The sequence below is a fragment of the Lipotes vexillifer genome, unplaced genomic scaffold (genome assembly GCF_000442215.2).
Source record: "Lipotes vexillifer unplaced genomic scaffold, Lipotes_vexillifer_v1.1 scaffold1129, whole genome shotgun sequence".
NCBI classification, from domain to species: Eukaryota; Metazoa; Chordata; class Mammalia; order Artiodactyla; family Lipotidae; genus Lipotes; species Lipotes vexillifer.
Genome location: NW_006789022.1, coordinates 1,871,653 through 1,889,433, shown reverse-complemented (window position 1 = coordinate 1,889,433; position 17,781 = coordinate 1,871,653). Strand labels below are relative to the sequence as shown.

General features: G+C 55.5%; 1 protein-coding gene across 3 annotated transcripts in view; it reads right to left on the bottom strand.

The window, feature by feature from the left end:
• Positions 1-17,781, bottom strand: part of NRXN2 (neurexin 2) — a 100,381-nt gene that overhangs the window by 67,435 nt on the left and 15,165 nt on the right. The window contains exons 3-6 of one of the 3 annotated variants that reach the window (XM_007462053.1): positions 15,898-15,927; positions 13,457-13,528; positions 8,283-8,584; positions 177-221 (exon numbers count right to left, since the gene is read on the bottom strand). In XM_007462053.1, coding sequence (XP_007462115.1) covers positions 177-221; positions 8,283-8,584; positions 13,457-13,528; positions 15,898-15,927 — 449 coding nt within the window. Of the gene's footprint in view, positions 1-176; positions 222-8,282; positions 8,585-13,456; positions 13,529-15,897; positions 15,928-17,781 lie in introns of those variants that run through there. The other 2 variants (XM_007462054.1, XM_007462055.1) reach the window with 2 other exon arrangements.

The window sequence follows — 17,781 nt, the reverse complement described above, 5'->3', positions numbered from 1 at the left end:
AAGAGGAAAACTAAAAGAGAGAAGCAAAATCTAAAGATTGTCCAGGACGCAGAAAACAACAGGAAGAGCAAAACAACCAAAACCAAACAGGGGGAAAGGAAACCAAAGAGGCAGAATCGAACAGTTAAAAAAACCCACGGCAAACCGAACGGTAAGACAATTAGAGTGATATCTACCAGATAATGCAGTTTGTTTACCATAGCGTGTCCAATGCCTGCGTGCTTCACCGGAGATATGGGGGAAGGGGGTGGGGCGGGGTCAAAGAAAACAACAAAGACAACAACGAAAGAACAGAACGAAAAGAAAAGAAAAAGAAAATGACCAACTGTGAAACTCAAGGAAGGAGGAAAAATATATATCTGTATGTTTGGTTGTCTGTTCAGACCCTCCCACCTTAAGCTCAGCTGAAGTATTTTGTTTAAAGAAAATTAAATTATAATGGGAGGGAGAAATAAAACACACACAAAAATTAAATCCCTTCTCCCAATCCCCCCCCCCCCACACCCAACCCTCCTCTGGATTCCTCTCCCCGCCATCATCCCCTCCGGGAAGAGCCGGCTGCAGAGAAGGGGAACAGTTAAAGACCTTGGTTAGTAGAGAAGAAAACAACAAAAGAACTGGACCAGGAAAGCAAAGACTTAAAGATGGTGACATTCCGCAGATGAGACAGAAAGGTTAGTTCGGCTTTTCACTCATACCTTGCCCCACCTGTCCCTGCCCATCCCTTGGTCCCCCAGGTTATAAGCGTGTTAGTCACACACACAGAGTTGGCAACGGGGTTTTCCAACAGAAGGTGAGAGAGGGAAGGCAGGCGGTTAAGAAGCAGACCCAATTATGCAGTATTAGTAAATCCTATGGGCTGAAATGTTAGGGAGTTGAGGGGATGGGAGGGAGGGGAACAGGAATGTGAGAAAGGCATGGGCTACTGACTCAGGGAATGGACGGATGGGTTTGTTGGCTAACTGGTCAACCAGATGGCTTTCCATAGAACTGGCTAAAGAGCAAGTTGGTACTGGCCAACTGGCTGTCCAGTAACCATGTCGAGTTAATGCGTTAACTGGTTGGTGATGGGCCAGCGGGCTGTCAGACTGGGAGAAGAGAGGCCAAGGCCCCCAGAGAATCCCAGGACTGGCTCAAATGAGAGGCAATTTCATTTGGAGGCAAGGAGAGGGTGTTCCCAGGGAGTATAGGAGGGGATATGGGTGTCTGCTTTTCCTGGGGATGGAGGATAGCAAATAGATCCAGGGAGTCATGGTGGGGGGAGGGGCAGCTCTGTTTTTGGCAGGGGGTGGGGGGAGGGTTGGGTTTTTTCCTTCCCTTTTCTGTTCCTTCAGAAAGGAAGAGAGAGTAAGTCACCACCAGAACAGGGAAAAGGAAACTTGCCCTCCATGGGCTGGCAGAAAGCTCACTCTCACATCAGAGCTAATCATCCCAAAACCTCCTCCCTCCCCTCCCCACTCCCACAGAGAACTGACTCCTCCTTCCTGCCTAAACTGACTTTTCAGAGCCCATATTTCCCCCAAATTTCCCCCAGGTCTTCAATCACCCCATGCCTACCCTCTTATGCTCCTCTGGGCAGCTGTTCCTCCCAGAATGAAGTGCCCCCTCACCACCACCACTCCTGTGAGTCCCTGGAACTGGTCAGGCTTTCCCAGCAGCCCAGCCTCCTTCCACACACACCCACAGACCCCCGCGCCTCCGCTCCCCACAGCCAGCAGCAAAAATTCACTCCCCCCCACATACCACACCATAAAAAGGAACAGAGAGGCCCACCTCCCTCTAAAATCCCTTTACTCCTCTGGAAACTATAAGCCGGCTTCCTCTACCCCAGACTCTAGAGGCCCCGCCCCCATGTGGCTTTATGTTCATTTCCGCTCCTCATGGTCAAAGAACCACCTTCAAAATTACCCTTTGAGGAGGAGATGGCAAAGGGGCTGAGGCAGCTTCACTTAGTGTATCAGAGATACTGGGACACTACTGCTTGATGTCCATCAAATACTAAACTGTGCGCCCGAGAGTGTGACTGAGAAGGAGAGGTCTTCTAGAGACAGATCCATTAGTTAGAGAGTTATTAAAACCAGTGGGCACAGGACTAATTCAGTAAGACAATTAATAAGGGCCTTGTACCATTAAAAATAACAGAATTCAATATTAAGCAGCTAGAAGAAGTGCTAAATAACCAATATTAATTATTAGTGACGCAGAAACAGTTTACATAGCAGGAAGACAAGAGTCTAACTGCAGATGCAGAGACTGGAACAGGGGATAACACATGGTACAAGGATTGGTCCTATCAGCCAGTAGGACCGTTGGGAAATGAAGAGGCCAACTAGTCAGGACAAGGAACCATTAGCTTCAGGGCAGCTAAACCCATGGCACCAAAAAAGGTACAAGTGCTCTGGTATCACTGCACAAGTCAAACAAGATAGGGGAAAAAAGGCATTGGAAGTAAAAATCCAGCTACTACTCTTTTTTAATTAGAACTGGTTGTGGAGACTAAAACAAAGAAAAAATAGTTTTCGACTTTCATGGACAACTTCAATTTTTAACAAGTACAAGAGCGAATTAAGAAACAAGATTGAGGGCTTCCCTGGTGGCACAGTGATTGAGAATCTGCCTGCCGATACAGGGCACATGGGTTCGAGCCCTGGTCTGGGAAGATCCCACATGCCGCAGAGCAACTAGACCCGTGAGCTACAACTACTGAGCCTGCGCGTCTGGAGCCTGTGCTCCTCAACAAGAGAGGCTGCAACAGTGAGAGGCCCGCGCACCGCGATGAAGAGTGGCCCCCACCCGCCGCAACTAGAGAAAGCCCTCGCACAGAAATGAAGACCCAACACAGCCAAAAATAATAAATAAATAAATAAATAAAAATTAAAAAAAAAAAAGAAGGAAACAAGATTGAGGGAATTCCCTGGTGGACCAGTGGTTAGGACTCCACGCTTTCACTGCCAAAGGCACGGGTTCAATCCCTGGCCAGGGAACTAAGATCCCGCAAGCCGTGCAGCACAGCCAAATTAAAAAATAAGAAAGAAAGAAACAAGATTGAGAGGGCCTTCCACTGATGTGTCAAGAGATCCGGGCTTCCTCTGATAAATAGCGAGGTTGTGGTGGGCAAGACGGGGCCCCTCTAGACCTAGGCATTGCAGATCCAGAACCCAGTCCATGGTGATCATGCCCGAGGGGGCAATTGTGGCCAAATACTAGAGTGGAGGCTCCACTGGAACCCATCCTGGCACCTGTGATGCAGCAGCCCACGCCTTCCCGAATGCCGGGGATCGGGAGGGCTGAGGCTTCAGACTAACGAATGAGCAAGGAAAGCTTTGCCCCATCCACAGAAACAGCTAGAGGGCTCCTGGAGCCTAGGAGCACAAGGATGACAGTGCATGATGAGGGAGGAGGGCATCAAGTCACAGAGGGAAGAAGTCAGTCATTGTAGCAAGTGTAACTTACCGTGGCCAAGGGCCTTTGACAAAGCTCTACCCCATCTTCACCTTGATCTATCGGCATAGCTCCAGCCCTTCAAGAAAGCCAAGAAGGGGATTATACGCACAAATCACAAAGGTCTGAGTGAAGGCAATCTCTGTGGAGCTTGAGCAAGAGATGCTCAGGACAAAGAAAAGAGGATTCAGAGATAAGAGGGGCCCATTTTTCCAAGAGACAAGCAGAACGTTTAGATGTTTCAAGATTTCAGAACACCCAAGACTGGCAGTACCACAAGACGAACAACAGGCACCTTAGCAGTGTGCACCAAGGCCAACAGCCAGGCCCTCCCGAGAGGCAGAAAAATGGAGTCAGGCTCCCATCCTCCAACTTCCTGCGGGACAGCCTTGGGCCAGCTCTTCAACCTCGCTGGTGAAATAGGAGTATCTCCCACTTCACAGGATTGTTAGAAAAGTTAGGTGAGATACAAAAGAGAAAAGAGACCCTTGAACTTGGGGGTTCCGGAGGAGGAGAGATGTGAGGGTGCAATCTGAACAATGCTGTAAGAAAGGGACAGGTCCTGAGGAGACTCTGAGGGGGCCGGAGAGTAAAGTGAGGTGGAGCTTTTCCCAGAGGACAAGAGATATTTCTGGGCTAGTATGACATAGATCTGCTGGATCCTCATGTCCAAAACCTCACCAACTGGCTTCAAGAAAGAGCCCAAAGGAACCGGCAAAACCAGTAGGAAAATAAATAAAAACACTCAGTAGTTGCTGGTATTAAACTCTCAAGGAGCTTACCATGTAGAAATAGAGAAAAGAGGTGAACACAAATCATTGACCATGCAGACGGAGTGTGATGATAGGGCCAGAACACAGCAAAGAGGGAGACTGGCCAGGGGGGAGGAAGGATCAAGGAAGGCCTTACAAAAAAGGCGGCGGTTCAGCTGGGCCTGAAGGATTGGGGAAGAAAAGCCCACAACTAACAATAATGATGGCAGCAAGACCTCCACTGCTCACGCAATGCCAGGCACAGGCCACCACCTCAGTTAGTCCTCAAAGGCCCCTCTCACTTTGCACAGAGAGGTTACATTACTTGCCTCAAGTCACTCCAACTAGTGGCAGAGCTGGGATTTGAACCCAGTCTATCAGACTCAAACCCCAGCTCTAGGGTTTCACCCGGCAGAAAGGAGGGTGAACGGTGGTCTTGGCGGGAGCTCTGTGGGAATGAGGTGAGCAGCTCGGGAAACCAGTATAGACAGGGTGTGTACAGCACCATAGTCAGGCCCTAAGATGGGGTGTGTGACAGGCCGGAGAGACAGGGCAGCCCAGGCCGGAAGGGGAGGGAGTCCCAAGTGCCTGCCAGGCCCCATCCTTGGGTGATGTCCCTCCTTGGGGCCCAGGGGGGCTCCCGAAAATCTCCCCACTGAGGAACGGCCTCATGAGAGCTGGGCGGGTGGAAGCTCCACATGATATTTTGGGAGCCAGCTTGTCTTCCAGAGTTCATACTGGCTAGTGATGAAATGGTTTGGCACTCGGCTTGCATGGTGGGGGAAGGCATACTGGGTGTGGGAGGAGGGTGGGCCCAGGATTAAAAATAGACCTCAGGGAATCCTCAGAGGGAATTATTCCTGCAAAGATCCCCCAAGAGACACCACCGGGCACAGGGTCCTCAGGGCTGGGCTCGGAGGGAGAGGAGGGCGAGAGCGGGGTGTGGTCTCAGTCAGGTGTCCTCCGGTCCTGACTGCAATGTTCTAGGAGTCTCTGGATGATTCCGGGGACCACTATCTGGTTCAGGGGAGGGGGTGAAATGCCTCCTTCCAGTCTCCCAAGGCTGCAGGACCAAGAGGGAGACCCCTCAGTGCTTGCCCTGGGGCAGGCTCTCCCCAGGAGGCAGTCTCCCCAGCTGTTCTAATCACTTGGGGAAAACAACGTGGATCCCAGTGTCCTCAGATCCCAGCCATCTACCCTAAAGGCAGAAGCAGATGTCATTTCTTACCTCACCCCCCCCCACCCCCGTCTTTGCTCCTGGCCACTCCCAACCCAACGTCACTCCTAAGATCATAAAAGGATCTTTCCAATCCCAGGACACCATCTGGCCCCTGTATAAATGTGTCTGCACAGGGTTTCTCCCCTTCGTCGCACTACCGACATTTGGAGGCAGATAATTCTTTGCTGTGGGGCTGCCCTGCGCATTGTGGGATGTTTAGCAGCATCTTGGCCTCTACCCACTACATGCCAGTAGCACCCTCCCCGAGTTGTGACACCAAAAATGCTTCCAGACATTGCCAAGTGTCTCCTGGGGGGCACTCCGCCCTCGGTTGAGAACCACTGCTCTAGGGACAACAGGACCCAATAAATTATTAGAAGCCCTGAAAGACAGGCACTCAAAAGGCCTGGTGAGCACGGACTTGGTCAGAGGCTAGGCCCCGAGCAAGGGCAATGAATCCAGAGCACAGCCTTAGGGCTGCCCTTCCATCCCCCTGATGGTCACAATGACCAAAAAAGGGCTGCAGCTCATATTTACGGATGTGGACTGGAGTCAAATAAATCTCTCCAGAAACCCTTTCTAAGGAGACCTCTCAATCAAAGTCTTAAAGCAGACACCCTCTTTGGCCCCGAAGGCTTATGTTCAGGTCAACATGACCTGACTCTGCTCTGACCCATTCGGTACAACAGGCCAGGGGGACGTGGTCACCAGTTACCAGCTCAGACCCAGGACTCTGTGAGCCCCGGGAAGAGGCTACTGTGGGTCCCTGTCCACACTCAGTACTGCTGAGGCCAGGCCTCACCCCCTCTGTATGGCGTTCCCGCCTTCCCTGGTCACAGACCTCTCCCTCCTCTCTAGGTCTCTCGAGTTCCTAGAATGTTTAAGATTCCTGCCGCTCAGTTGGCCCTTGTGTGGCTTTGCTCTGTTCACTTTTAACAGACTCATCCTGTGCCCTCAAGAGCCAAAGGGCTGGGAGGGCGGGGCCCATGTCTTTTTTCCCTCGGTACCCAGTAAAGATAGACAATATGTTGGCCAAAGGACACGTGGATAGGGACTCTGGGCTTGCAGCGTGTTGCCAAAGGCAGCACCAGGTGACAGCGCTGGTCCTGGGGAGGGAACATCAGCAAGAAGGCAGCTCCGCCCACCCTGCAGTAAATGTGGGCGGCGCCTAAAAGTACGACAAACGGCGCAAACACTCAGCTTTGCTCAGACGGTGGTGACAACACAAGACAGCCCTCCGGCAGGGTCAGGGGATGGTGCGACATGAAGGGGGCACCACCCTGAGGAGGAGTGCCGCTCTTCAGAGCTCGGGGTGCACTGAGAGCAGGTGCCTGGGTGGGAGCCCGACTGCAGCAGGGAGCAGCGGCTCGGAAAGAGCAGGCGGATTATTCACGGTGTCCCTACAGCAAGGGGAAGGCGCCAGAGGAGGGGGACTCCCCATTAGATCGTCACTCAGTGGGCTGAAGAAGCAGGTAAGAGCGGTGTGAGGTCAGCCGGAATCCCGCCCCCGCCCACCATGAGCCCTTCAGGGGGAGGAAGGGGAGGAGGAGAGGGCAGGTGACAAGGACGGTGAAGAGGAGAGACGTCGGAAGTTCAGCCACCAGGAAGCTCAGCGAGAACCAGGAGATACAGAGCAGATACCTAGTAAGAGAAGGGCTACAAACCAGCCAAGACAGCACCTCCCAGGCATAGAGGCTCCGTGTTCCTGGTTGCACTGAGCTTGCTGGGGGTGGAGCTGGAAAAGTGTCCCTGCCACCAGCTACAGAAACTGGTGGACCCGGAGAGAAGGACCAGCAAGAGTCTGGGCACCTGGGCCTCAGGTGCCAAGCGATCAGGGCACGGAGTCAGAAGGTGGATCCAGGAGCCACTGAGGATGCACAGCGGCTTCTCCTGCTTTGGAAGAAGGGTCTGGCTTGGACTCTGCTTGAGGCGGGAACTTCTCAGGGCTGGAAACAAGCTGTGGAGCCTGCTGTCAAGCAGAAGCCCGGCCAGAGGGAATGCTTCGCCTGCCATAGCCACCCTGTGCCTTGTGAGAGGCGAAGAGGCCACTGCACTGAGAGGACAGCGCCGATGCCCAGAAGCATCAGCTCCCAGGGTGGGGGGTAGTCTGGGAGATGGAGCTGAGGGGACGCTGAGGACACTGTCCTGCCTGCAGGGGCTGCTCCAAGAGTCTCCTCGAGCTCGCACATGGGCTGGCCTGGAAGCCACGGAAAGACAGCCACCGACCCATGGGAGAGCCTGCGCCCCTTCGGAGGGACAGGAAGGGACAGGAGAGAGAGGGTACTGCCCGGACGAGAGGCAGGACCAAGCACCTCGCCAGTCCGTTCCCCTCTCACGCCTGCTGCTCCGACCTTGCTCTGAGCCCAGGCCTGCCTCTGCCCTAGAAAGGCCCCGCCTAAGGGCAGGCCACACCCCACCCCACATGGCCCAGGCTTCCTGCCCTAATGGGACACCGACTCAACCAGAGTCTGGCCAGAGTCTCCCCATCCCGTAGCGCCCCAGGGCCCCGCCAGTTCAGGTTCTATCTCATTCCTCCCAGCCCCCCAATCGTCCTCCTGCCAGATGACCTGATTCCTCAGCCCCAACCCTTGAACCCAGCCCCTGGCACCAATCAGAGCCTGGCCCTTCCTCTTCCCTTGGGCTCCGGGCCCGGGGCAGCCTCCTCCCTAGCGCAGCATCCTGGTCCTTGAAGCCTGCGCACTGCACTGCGGCTGGCTGGACCCTCCCAGCCCACCCACGGCCTAAACCTTCTTCAGAACCACGCCTTGCTGCTGGCCCTGACGCCTCGCCCCGCACCCCAGGCAGCCCGCTCTCCCCACTCCCGTTCTGTCCCAGATACAGCTGGCCCCTGGCCTTCTTGCTCCCCCTACCTGGCGCAGGTTTCGAGTGACCCGGACGTCGTGCCAGGCGTTGTCGTTGAACTTGCCGTTGACGGGTTCCACAAGGGCCTCAAAGGCTCCCGAGCCCAGGTTGATGACGAGCCAGACGGCCCCAGATTTGAGGGACAGGTTGACATAGTCGGCCGACTTGCCCGTGTGCAGCATCAGCCCGTTGCGCTGCAGGGTGCGGAAGGCCAGCGTGATCTCGTCCGTGCTGCTCTGGATCGGGTTGTGTGACAGGTCATAGCAGAAGAACTCATTGCCTTTGAAGGTCGCCACAAACTCCTCCTTGCCTGGACGCCGCGGTGGGGAAACAGGAGAGGGCTGAGTGGGGCAGGGCACTCCAGACCCTCCCTCTTCCCCCCCAGCCACCCAGGCGCAGGTCCTGGGCACCGGCAGCCCCTCGATCCCAACTGCAAGCTTTAGGCTCTCTCCCCTCCCCGTGCTGTCCACCCTCCTCTCTGGACCCTGCCGTCTTTGCTGTCAGAAGTCAGCTTCCCCCACGTCTGTCTCCAAAGCAAGAGGCTGCTAAGTGGCTCTCACACTGACAGCTGACAACTAAGCTGCCACAGGGCCAAGCGAAGCAGACGTTCTCACTGTCTCCTCCCCCACTGGCCCTCCATCAGCCACCCCCTTAACAAAAGGATGTGGTAGAGCAACAGGAAACTGCACCGGACATCTTCCCGGAGTGGCCCCTATGGCGGGGCACCAAGGGTCTCCTGAGTGCAGCCCACCTTCCCCTCCCGCCTCTTCTCCAGTGATGGCCATTCTCAGTGCCTGGGGACAGTCTGAGGCCTCACCACAGGGGATGGGACTAGTAGTCCTACTTCGTAGCAGTGAGCAGATGAGGAGAATGGGGTGGAGGAGGCAGGGGGAAGACACATGGGAGGGCCATGCAGGTGGCAAGGATGTGTGTCAGGGAGCAGTGGGCCACTGGGCGGGGCTGACACAGGTGGCCACCATGCCAGCTGTCACCGCCCCCCCAGCTTCCTGGTCCAACCTGAGAAGACAGCACAGACAGGCCCTAGGCAGAGAGCCTCCAAGGGTCCCCAGAGGGCAGGTGTGGGACCCTGTGTGCCAGGAGATGGCTGGGGGCAAAAGTGAACGGGCAGGCCCGGCCCTTGTGCATGTGTGCGTGAGTGTGCGTACACGGGTAAGCGCCCTGCATGGGGCTCCTTCCACTGGCACGCTTTAAACAGGAGTGAAAACAACTGAGAGGGCCTTAGGGAATTTTAGCGTTCTGTAAGTGGGTGACAGTGGCTCCATGGAAGGAAGGTGGGTCCCAGCCCCACACCTTCACGAGCCAGAGCCCACACCGAGGGAAGAAAACAGGCCGTGGAGTCAAGGGAGCGCAGAGGACCTGGACTCTGACAGTGACTCGTTTCTCCTCCCAGCAGGCGGTGGCACAACGGCTGGGCCCACCCACCTTGCAGGGTGGATGGGGGGGTCAAACAAGACGGCCGGTCAAGGGCCTTCATGGAGTGCAGAGATTCTCAGCACAGGCCCCCAGGCCCAGGAAGAAGCAGGGTATGCTGCCGGGGCGGGGGCGGGGAGGGGCAGGCCCCCCCCCACACACACACACACACACAACCGTCCTTCAGAGGCCCCGCCCCCCTGTGGGCTGGGCCCCAGCAGCAGGCTCCGCATGTGGAAGCCATGGCTGTCCGGGTGCATCTCCTGCAGATGCCTCTCCCCTGCACAACGGCCCCACTTTCTCCCTCTGGGCAGTCTGCCCACAGACTCAGTCCTCACTGCTTCCGGATGCCAAGGCACCAGCTGCTGCCCCAGAGCCTGGCACCGCACTCACTGCAGCTGGCCAGGCCCGGTTTCCTGAGGTCACAGGGCAGCGAGGCTGGTGGGGCATGGGCCACATGGGGACAGCCACAAGCCCCATTCTGCCTACCTTGGGGCTCCAGTGGGAAGGGCCAGAAAACAAAGACGAGGAGTCAAGGAGAAACAAGAAGGGAAAGACTGGCGACGTGGAGGGATGCCATGTAGAGAAGGAGAAAGATGGACCATGAGGGACAGAAGGGAAATGGAGACAGTACAGAGCTGTGAGGGACCAAGAGGTGATGGGGGGAAGCAATCTGGATAAAGACGAGGACAAGCTGGGAGGGGACAGGTAAGGGTGATGGGAAGAGGACCCGCAAGGAAAAAGGGACAGAGACCTCCCAGGAAAGGGAGCCAAGGGTTTCTCAGGGCCTTGCTGTTTCCATAGCAACCAGGCCTGCTGCCCAGGCACTGGCAGGGTAGGTGGGGTGGGATTGTGGCGGGGGGGGGGGGGGGGGGGGGGGGCTCAAGGACCAGAAAAGGGAATGTGTTTGACCTTGAGTTTGCTCTGCATCTTACTCCCTCCCTGAAGCCGGGCCTCCCCTCCCACTCCCTCACCTTCACTGCAGTCAAAGAAAATATTAAAGAGAGAGTCAAACAGAAAGAAAGGAAAGAATAAGGCAACCACGTGAAAAAGTGATTGGAACAGAACAAAAGAGGCCAGTAAAAAGGAGAGAGGCGGGCCTAAGGCTGGACCACGGCTGCCAAGGCAAAGTGGAGAAATGAGGCCATTCCTCGACTCCTCTGGGCTCTGGCTCTGGTCTCCTGGGAGAGGAGGCAGAGCCAGCCACTCTGGAGCCAGAGTCTACATGTTCTCCAACACCCGTGACCGCCACGGACCCAGGCAGGCCCAGGAATGGAAAGAGGCTTGGAGCAGCCAGAGGGAACCTGAAAGAATTGGGGGAGAGCGACAGAAAATAGATGAGCAAATGCGAACAAGAAAACCCAAGGTGGTGGGAAGGACAGAGATAGCCTCTGAGTGGGGAGGAGGCAGTAGGACCTCTAGGGATTAGTGTGTCAGGTAAGCACGTGGGGGCTGCCCTGCCAACCATGCTCAGAAGAGCACCAACCAGATCTAAGAGGAGCGAGACCTGAAACAGCAGGGGGCGCTCTCCCCCACCTCACCGCGCGGATGACCCCGGAACTACAACTCCCAGCAGCACTTGAACAGTTACCCGCTCCTAATAGCCCCTGGCACTGGAAGGGGGTCATTGCTGATACCTGTTTATCTCCCAGGGTCGGGGAACGTGGAGCCCCACAGGTGTCCGCAGTCAAGCTGAATGTGGCTAGAGACCAGTTGCTGTGGTCCTGGATCTCTAATGGCCATGGGGGGGCAGAGCAGCTGCCTCCTTTCCAGGCCCAGCTCAAAGCCCTCCTCTGGGAAGGTCTCCAGCCCCCTTAGCCCCTCCCTACGCTCAAGCACTACAGCTGTCTGTTCAGCTCATTTGGCACTTACTGCCTAGTAACATCTTGTACTGCTCCCTTGAGAGGAAGTGTGATGTGAGAAAGAAGACCTGGGCACTAATGCTGGCTCTTGCACCAGCTTTGTGACCTTGGCCAAGAGGCAAAATCTCTAAGCCCCAGCTTCCTCTTCAGGACAAAGGAACTCATCATCGGCCTACCTCACAGGTCGCCGTGGACATCTAGAAAGAGACCAGACCAGGTGAGGCTTCATAAACTGTAAACCATTCCACAAATAAACGACTCTTACACTGGGATGTAACTTTCTCTGTGTGTATGTGCTGCCTCTCTCTCTAGATCAATGAATAAATTAACTCCTCTGCACAAAGCCTGCACTTTCCCTATACTTTGCACGTTCCACACTTTATTGTAGTTCTTTGTTAGAACATCAGTGAGCCCCTTGAGAACAGAGCCCATTCACCCATTTAAAATAAATCTGCTGAGCACACACCTACATATGTGCCAGGAGCTGTGGAAAGCACCAGGGGTATACGAACGAAAACACCCAATCACCGTCCTCAGGGAGCTCGGTCGAGTTGGGGAGGCAAACAGGTAAATTGACAGTTACTCGCCGTGTGGCGAGTGATGTAATGGATGTGTAGACAAAGGGAACGCCGAGCAGCTTCTGGGTTTGCCTGGGGAGTTTGGGGGAGACTTCCAGTGTGGTGGCCTGGCTGCTTTTTCGAGAGTCAGCTGAAAGAGATACCAAATGGTTGGGGAAGAGGGCAGGGATGGCAGAAATGCAGGCCAACAGAACAGCGAGTACTAAAGAATGGGACTTGGTAGCCCCAGGGCTTGGCACCCACTGGAACTCCTTGAGGGGTTGCTACACTGCCCTGTAAACTTCTTAGGGAAGACAGTCTCTTAAGAGAGGCAGCCTCACACAGGTTCGAGCCCTGGTCCGGGAAGATCCCACATGCCGCGGAGCAACTAAGCCCACGAGTCACAACTTCTGAGCCCGCGTGCCACAACTGTTGAAGCCCGCGCGCCTAGAGCCCGTGCTCTGCAACAAGAGAAGCCACCGCAGTGAAAAGCCCGCGCACCGCACGAAGAATAGCCCCCTCTCGCCGCAACTAGAGAAAGCCTGCGCACAGCAACGAAGACCCAACGCAGCCAAAAATAAATAAATAAAATAAATCAATTTATTTTAAAGAGAGAGAGAGAGAGAGAGAGAGAGAGAGAGAGAGAGAGGCAGCCTCAGTGAAGAAAAAAAAAGGAGCTTGAAACCTACAGCCCTGAGACAGGATAAAGGGCCCCTGGCTGGCCTCAGGGGCATTGGCAAGCGTCAGTTTCCTCATCTGTAAACGAAGGGCAATGAGCCCTTCCACAGGGGGTTGTGAAGGCTCATTTAGGTGACACATGTGATACACAACTTATTATAAATGCCACATCTCCCAACCAGAATCTCCCTGGGCTGACACCTATCGTGCTTGCAGAATTTGATGGTTAAATGGGGGGCTGACCCTGCTGCCTAGCCACTCTCCCAGAGAAACAGATACTTTCTAGTCATCCCTGTTCTTTGGCCTGAACAACTGCCACAAAAAGACATCTGTGGGGACTTCCCTGGCGGTCCAGTGGTTAAGACTCAGTGCTTCCACCACAGGGGGCATGGGTTCAAGCCCTGGTCAGGGATCTAAGATAAGTGCGGCCAAGAAAAACAAGACATCCGTGTTCTAGAAAGAGGTCATCAGGACAACTGGGCTTTGGGAAAGAAATGGAGGTTTGTGGCCGTTTACACCGAGGCAGGTACTGCGGGTGGACCTCAGAGGGGGTTGAAGGGTACATGCCCCTATTGACTCAGCTGCCCTCCAGAAAGTGAAGTTGGCCTACAGAGGGTGAGGGCTGGGCTCTCTGGGGACCGTGGGGTCACTGACCTTTTGTCGGCTGGTGCACATCGCTGGCTCCTCCTCTCCCGGCCCCCCCCTCGGAGAACAGTAAGGACCCTACTGGAGAAGCAGAATTGGGGAGTCAGGCACAGGGGGCTACCCAGGCAGTCCCACCCCAGCCTTGAGGCGATGGAGGGCCCTGTCCAGGGCAGAGGGCCAGCTTGCAGGTACAGGGTGGGGGTGGGGTGCTGCTCTGGGGACTCGCTCGCTTTCAGGGCCTCTGGGGAAGGAGCCAGTTGACACACCGGGAACCATCAGCCCCACAAACCCCATCAGACTCATGACCACTGACCTCCCCCTCCTTGCCCAGGGGCAGGGGGACGAGCGGAGGAGCAGAGGCCTCGCTGCTGGTTCAGAAGCCCCTTCTGCCCAACAACGTGCAAACAGGTCAGACCTCTGGCCCTGGGGGCCCTGGCCTCCCCTCCAGATTCTCCCCCACTCTCGGCCGCGCCCTGCTGGGCCGGGTTCCTCTTCAACTAGTCCAACAGTCTGACACGGCCCCTCTTCCGAAGCCGCCCCGTCCCCGCACCAAAGCCCTCTTCTCTTCGCCCATCCTCGAGGCAAGCTGGCTCTCCCTCTACACCTGTTCCCTAACTGCAGTGAGTGCTCTCAACGTTGCCTTCATCCACTTCTTGGCCAGTTAGGCCGCAGGGCTTCCCAGGGGCAGGGCCACGCGCTCTGTTTGCTCCTTGTCCCTCCACTGTGCCCTCGGCAGGGCTGCGCACACCAGGAGGTCCTGCCTGGCTAAGCTCACAGTGGATGTGGGAAGGACTTTCTCGGGGAGAAGTTCCCGCTCGCCACCGCCCAGCGCCCCCAGCCCAGGCTTCCAGAGTCCTGCAGGCACTCGTCACCATGTCTGGCCTCCAGGCTGCCTTAAGTTCTCCACCCAGCCCTGACCAGCGGCTCCCAGGCACCACACCTACTGCCAGACCCCACGAGATGGTTCTTAAGGGGAACTCAAGAATGGAGTTTAAAAGCCCTGGCGGCTTCCCTGGTGGCGCAGGGGTTGAGAGTCCGCCTGCCGATGCAGGGGACACAGATTCATGCCCCGGTCCGGGAGGATCCCACATGCCGCGGAGCGGCTGGGCCCGGGAGACATAGCCGCTGAGCCTGCGCGTCCGGAGCCTGTGCTCCGCAACGGGAGAGGCCACAACAGTGAGAGGCCCGCGTACCACAAAAAACAAAAAAAAGTCCTTGTCTGGGCCCTTATTCCAACCCCAATCCCCAGAACTGAAGCTAGAATAACACCTGGGCTGTGGCCTTTCAGGAGGTGGAGGGGTGGCTTTAGGGATCCTTCAGGGCTTCATCTAGGACAAAGGTGAGCCACAGCCAGCAAACCCAGAATCAGGCACTGAGAGGCAAGAAGGATGTGAGTAAACCCACCAGGCCCTGACTCCCCACTTGGGACTTCCTCTTTCCCCACATTTCTTACCATAATTTCACATCCCTGCAAGAATCCCAGGCCTCTACCTCCCCAGACCTAAATCGATCCCAAATTCCCGATCTCAGTCTCTCCCCACAGCCCAGCCTTCATCCTGTAGGCTTCTCCTGCCTACAGGCTAAGGACACCACCCTGTCCCTATGGAAGATGAGCCCCAACAGAGGACCAGCGGGGCAGGGAAGCAGTGCCTGAGGATCTGGAAGGGAGTCAGCAACAGGGAGGTCAGAGCTGGGGGATCAAGGTCAGGACTCCTGGGGTCTGTCTCCAGGTTTGCCGAACACCAGGGCTTTTAAAGATGGTAAGGACTTGGTCAAAGGGAGGCTAAAAATAGATGAGCAGTCCCAACGGTACCACCAATTAAACGCTGCGTAATCACTAGCAAGTCACTTCATCTCTCTGGACCTAAATGTCCTCATCTGTCAAACAGGGTCAGAAGACATCCGGAAGACACAAGGGTGAGGGTGTACGGGGGTGGGGGGAACAGCTGTGGAAAGCAGGCATCCCACAGCGATGAGGGGAATGAGGCTGCCTAAAATCCACTTCCTCCAGCCCATGCTTTTCTCTTTTTATTTGGGTTCACAGAAAAGAAAGAATGAGCAGAATGAGCAGAAGGAAATAAAACACCACCATGAGAAAGGAAAAAAAAAAAAAAAAGCAAGATACACTATCAGGAAAACGCAAAAAGGTGACTGGAGACAACGGCAGGAGTTCAAACATCTCTTGATGTCAGAAACCAAGGTGGGATGAGGGCGGATGGAGTGTGTCGGGGGAGGTGGGAGAGGGGAGAGCACACACGGGGACGAGCCCCCACCCACCCCAGCACCCAAATAAAATAAAGACAAGGCAGAGGAAGGGGGTAGGAAGGCAGGAAGGAGGCGGGACAAGTGGAGGAGGGGGAAGGGGGGCAAAGGGGGGTGGACAGAAAATCCAGGTGCAGGTTGGGGGCCATCCAATCCAATCCAAACCAAGCCAGAACTTCAAACCATACCTTCGCTGTTTAACGTCAGGTGAGCCGGACCTTGGAAAGGGAAGGAGAGAAAGAAAGAAAGGAGACAATAAAAGAAGAAAAAAGAAAGAAAAGGGGAAAGAAACAAAGAAAACACGAGTCATCAAAATCAGCCAGAGAGAGGGGAGAAAAAAGCTTTTGCTGCCACAATTTAAAAACCCTTTTTAACTTGTGACAGACATCGGGGGAAAGACCCCAGCCCAGAGCTGAGGAAAGGGGCCCGATGCCGAAACAGAGGGTGGAGGGCACGAGAAGCGGGGCGAGAGAGGTAGAGAGAAGGGGGGCGCCGGAGACGGTGAGGGGGGTACAGGCAGAACCAGAGGAAGGACTGGGGCAGGGAGTCACTGCAGCGGGGAGAGGAGATTTTGGTTTCTTTTTTTTCTTCTTGCCGGAAAAAAAAAGGAAAAGGAGGAGAAGCATGAGGCTGGGAGGCTGCTTTTTCCTTTTTCTTTTTTTCTTTTTTTTTTCTTCCGGGAGGCGGAGAGAAAAAAAAACAGTCAACGAGAAAAACGATTCGGATGGAGGAGAAAATAAAACACGACACAAAAATCAAAGCCACCTGGAGAGAGAGAGAGTGTCCTGTTAGCGTGGGATTGAGCAGACAAGAGGGATATCCAAACCCCACCCCACCCCATCCCGTTACCCCTCGAGCCTGGCAGAGACCGGGAAGACGGGGGTATGAAGAGCCTGGGCCTAGACGGAATCTCCCACCAAAGGGGGCTGTGGAAAGGCATCTGTCCAGGTCCAATCCTCCCAACAGCCTCCGAATGGGTAACAGGCACCCTGCCCACCCGGATTCTACGAGGGAACTGAGATTCAGGAGGACAAAGTTAGAGAGACAGCAGGTTGGAGGAAACAGAATCTAGGGAAACACTGGAGCAAGGACGGGGGCCTGGATCCTTCCATAGGGAGGACTGGGAGGCCAGGCCAGCACTCTTGGACAGCAAAGACCAAAGAGGGCAGCCAAGACCCATGGGCGGGAGCCCCAGCTCTCTGAGAGGTCGACACACCTCATTCGAAACTATTCTACAGACCCCCTTTCTCTGGACAGGCCCTCTCTGAGGTGACCCAAAAGCTGAATTTTGAAAAGGGAAAACAGAAGCCCGACAGCCAAGACTGAGAGCAAGATTGTCTAGGATTTTTTTTCAGGGGTGCCTTGGTCCTTGAGAGAGGCTGGTCAGCCCTGATTTGGGGACCCCCTCAGCCTTAGGGGGAGATACTTTGGCCCACTTGACCAGTACCCCAGTCCCCAGAAGGCATCAGCCAAGGAATACCCTCCCCCAGAGAGGCTGGCAGCACCATGCCCCACAGCTGAGCTGAGACCCCAGGGCTCCCTGAGATGACCAGCCCCACCGAACCTCAGCCCTCGCCTCCCCAATCCCTACACCCGTGGTGTCTGGCCAAGAGGATGGGGAAGAAACAGCCCTGCAGCACCACCTCACCCTTGGAAACCATCCCTACTGCTGAGGCCGTGAGATGTGGGCCCTGGGGGCAGAAAGCCGGGACCTGGATGCAAGACAGGGAAAAGTGCTCCAGGTGTGTCTGGGGCAAGGCTGAGGGCCAGGATGCCTGGGTTCCAAAAAGAAAGGCAGCAAAAAGGCCAGAAGGGCATGGCCGGGGCCCAAGGGCCGGGATCCTGTGGCAGATTTGGGTAGATGGTTCGTGTTGCCCCCTTCTTGTCTCGGGCAGCACTCGTGTCTCCCCAGCGCTGGGTCTGAGGCCAGCCGGGGGAGGGGGGCCGCAGCTGACAAGGGCTGCCTCAGGACGAAACAGCTCTTGGGAAGACACAGGTTTTATCCACAAAACCGGAGGGGACCCAAGCATTTGGACCAAGTCTTATTCCTTGCTACGAACACCCCCCCCACC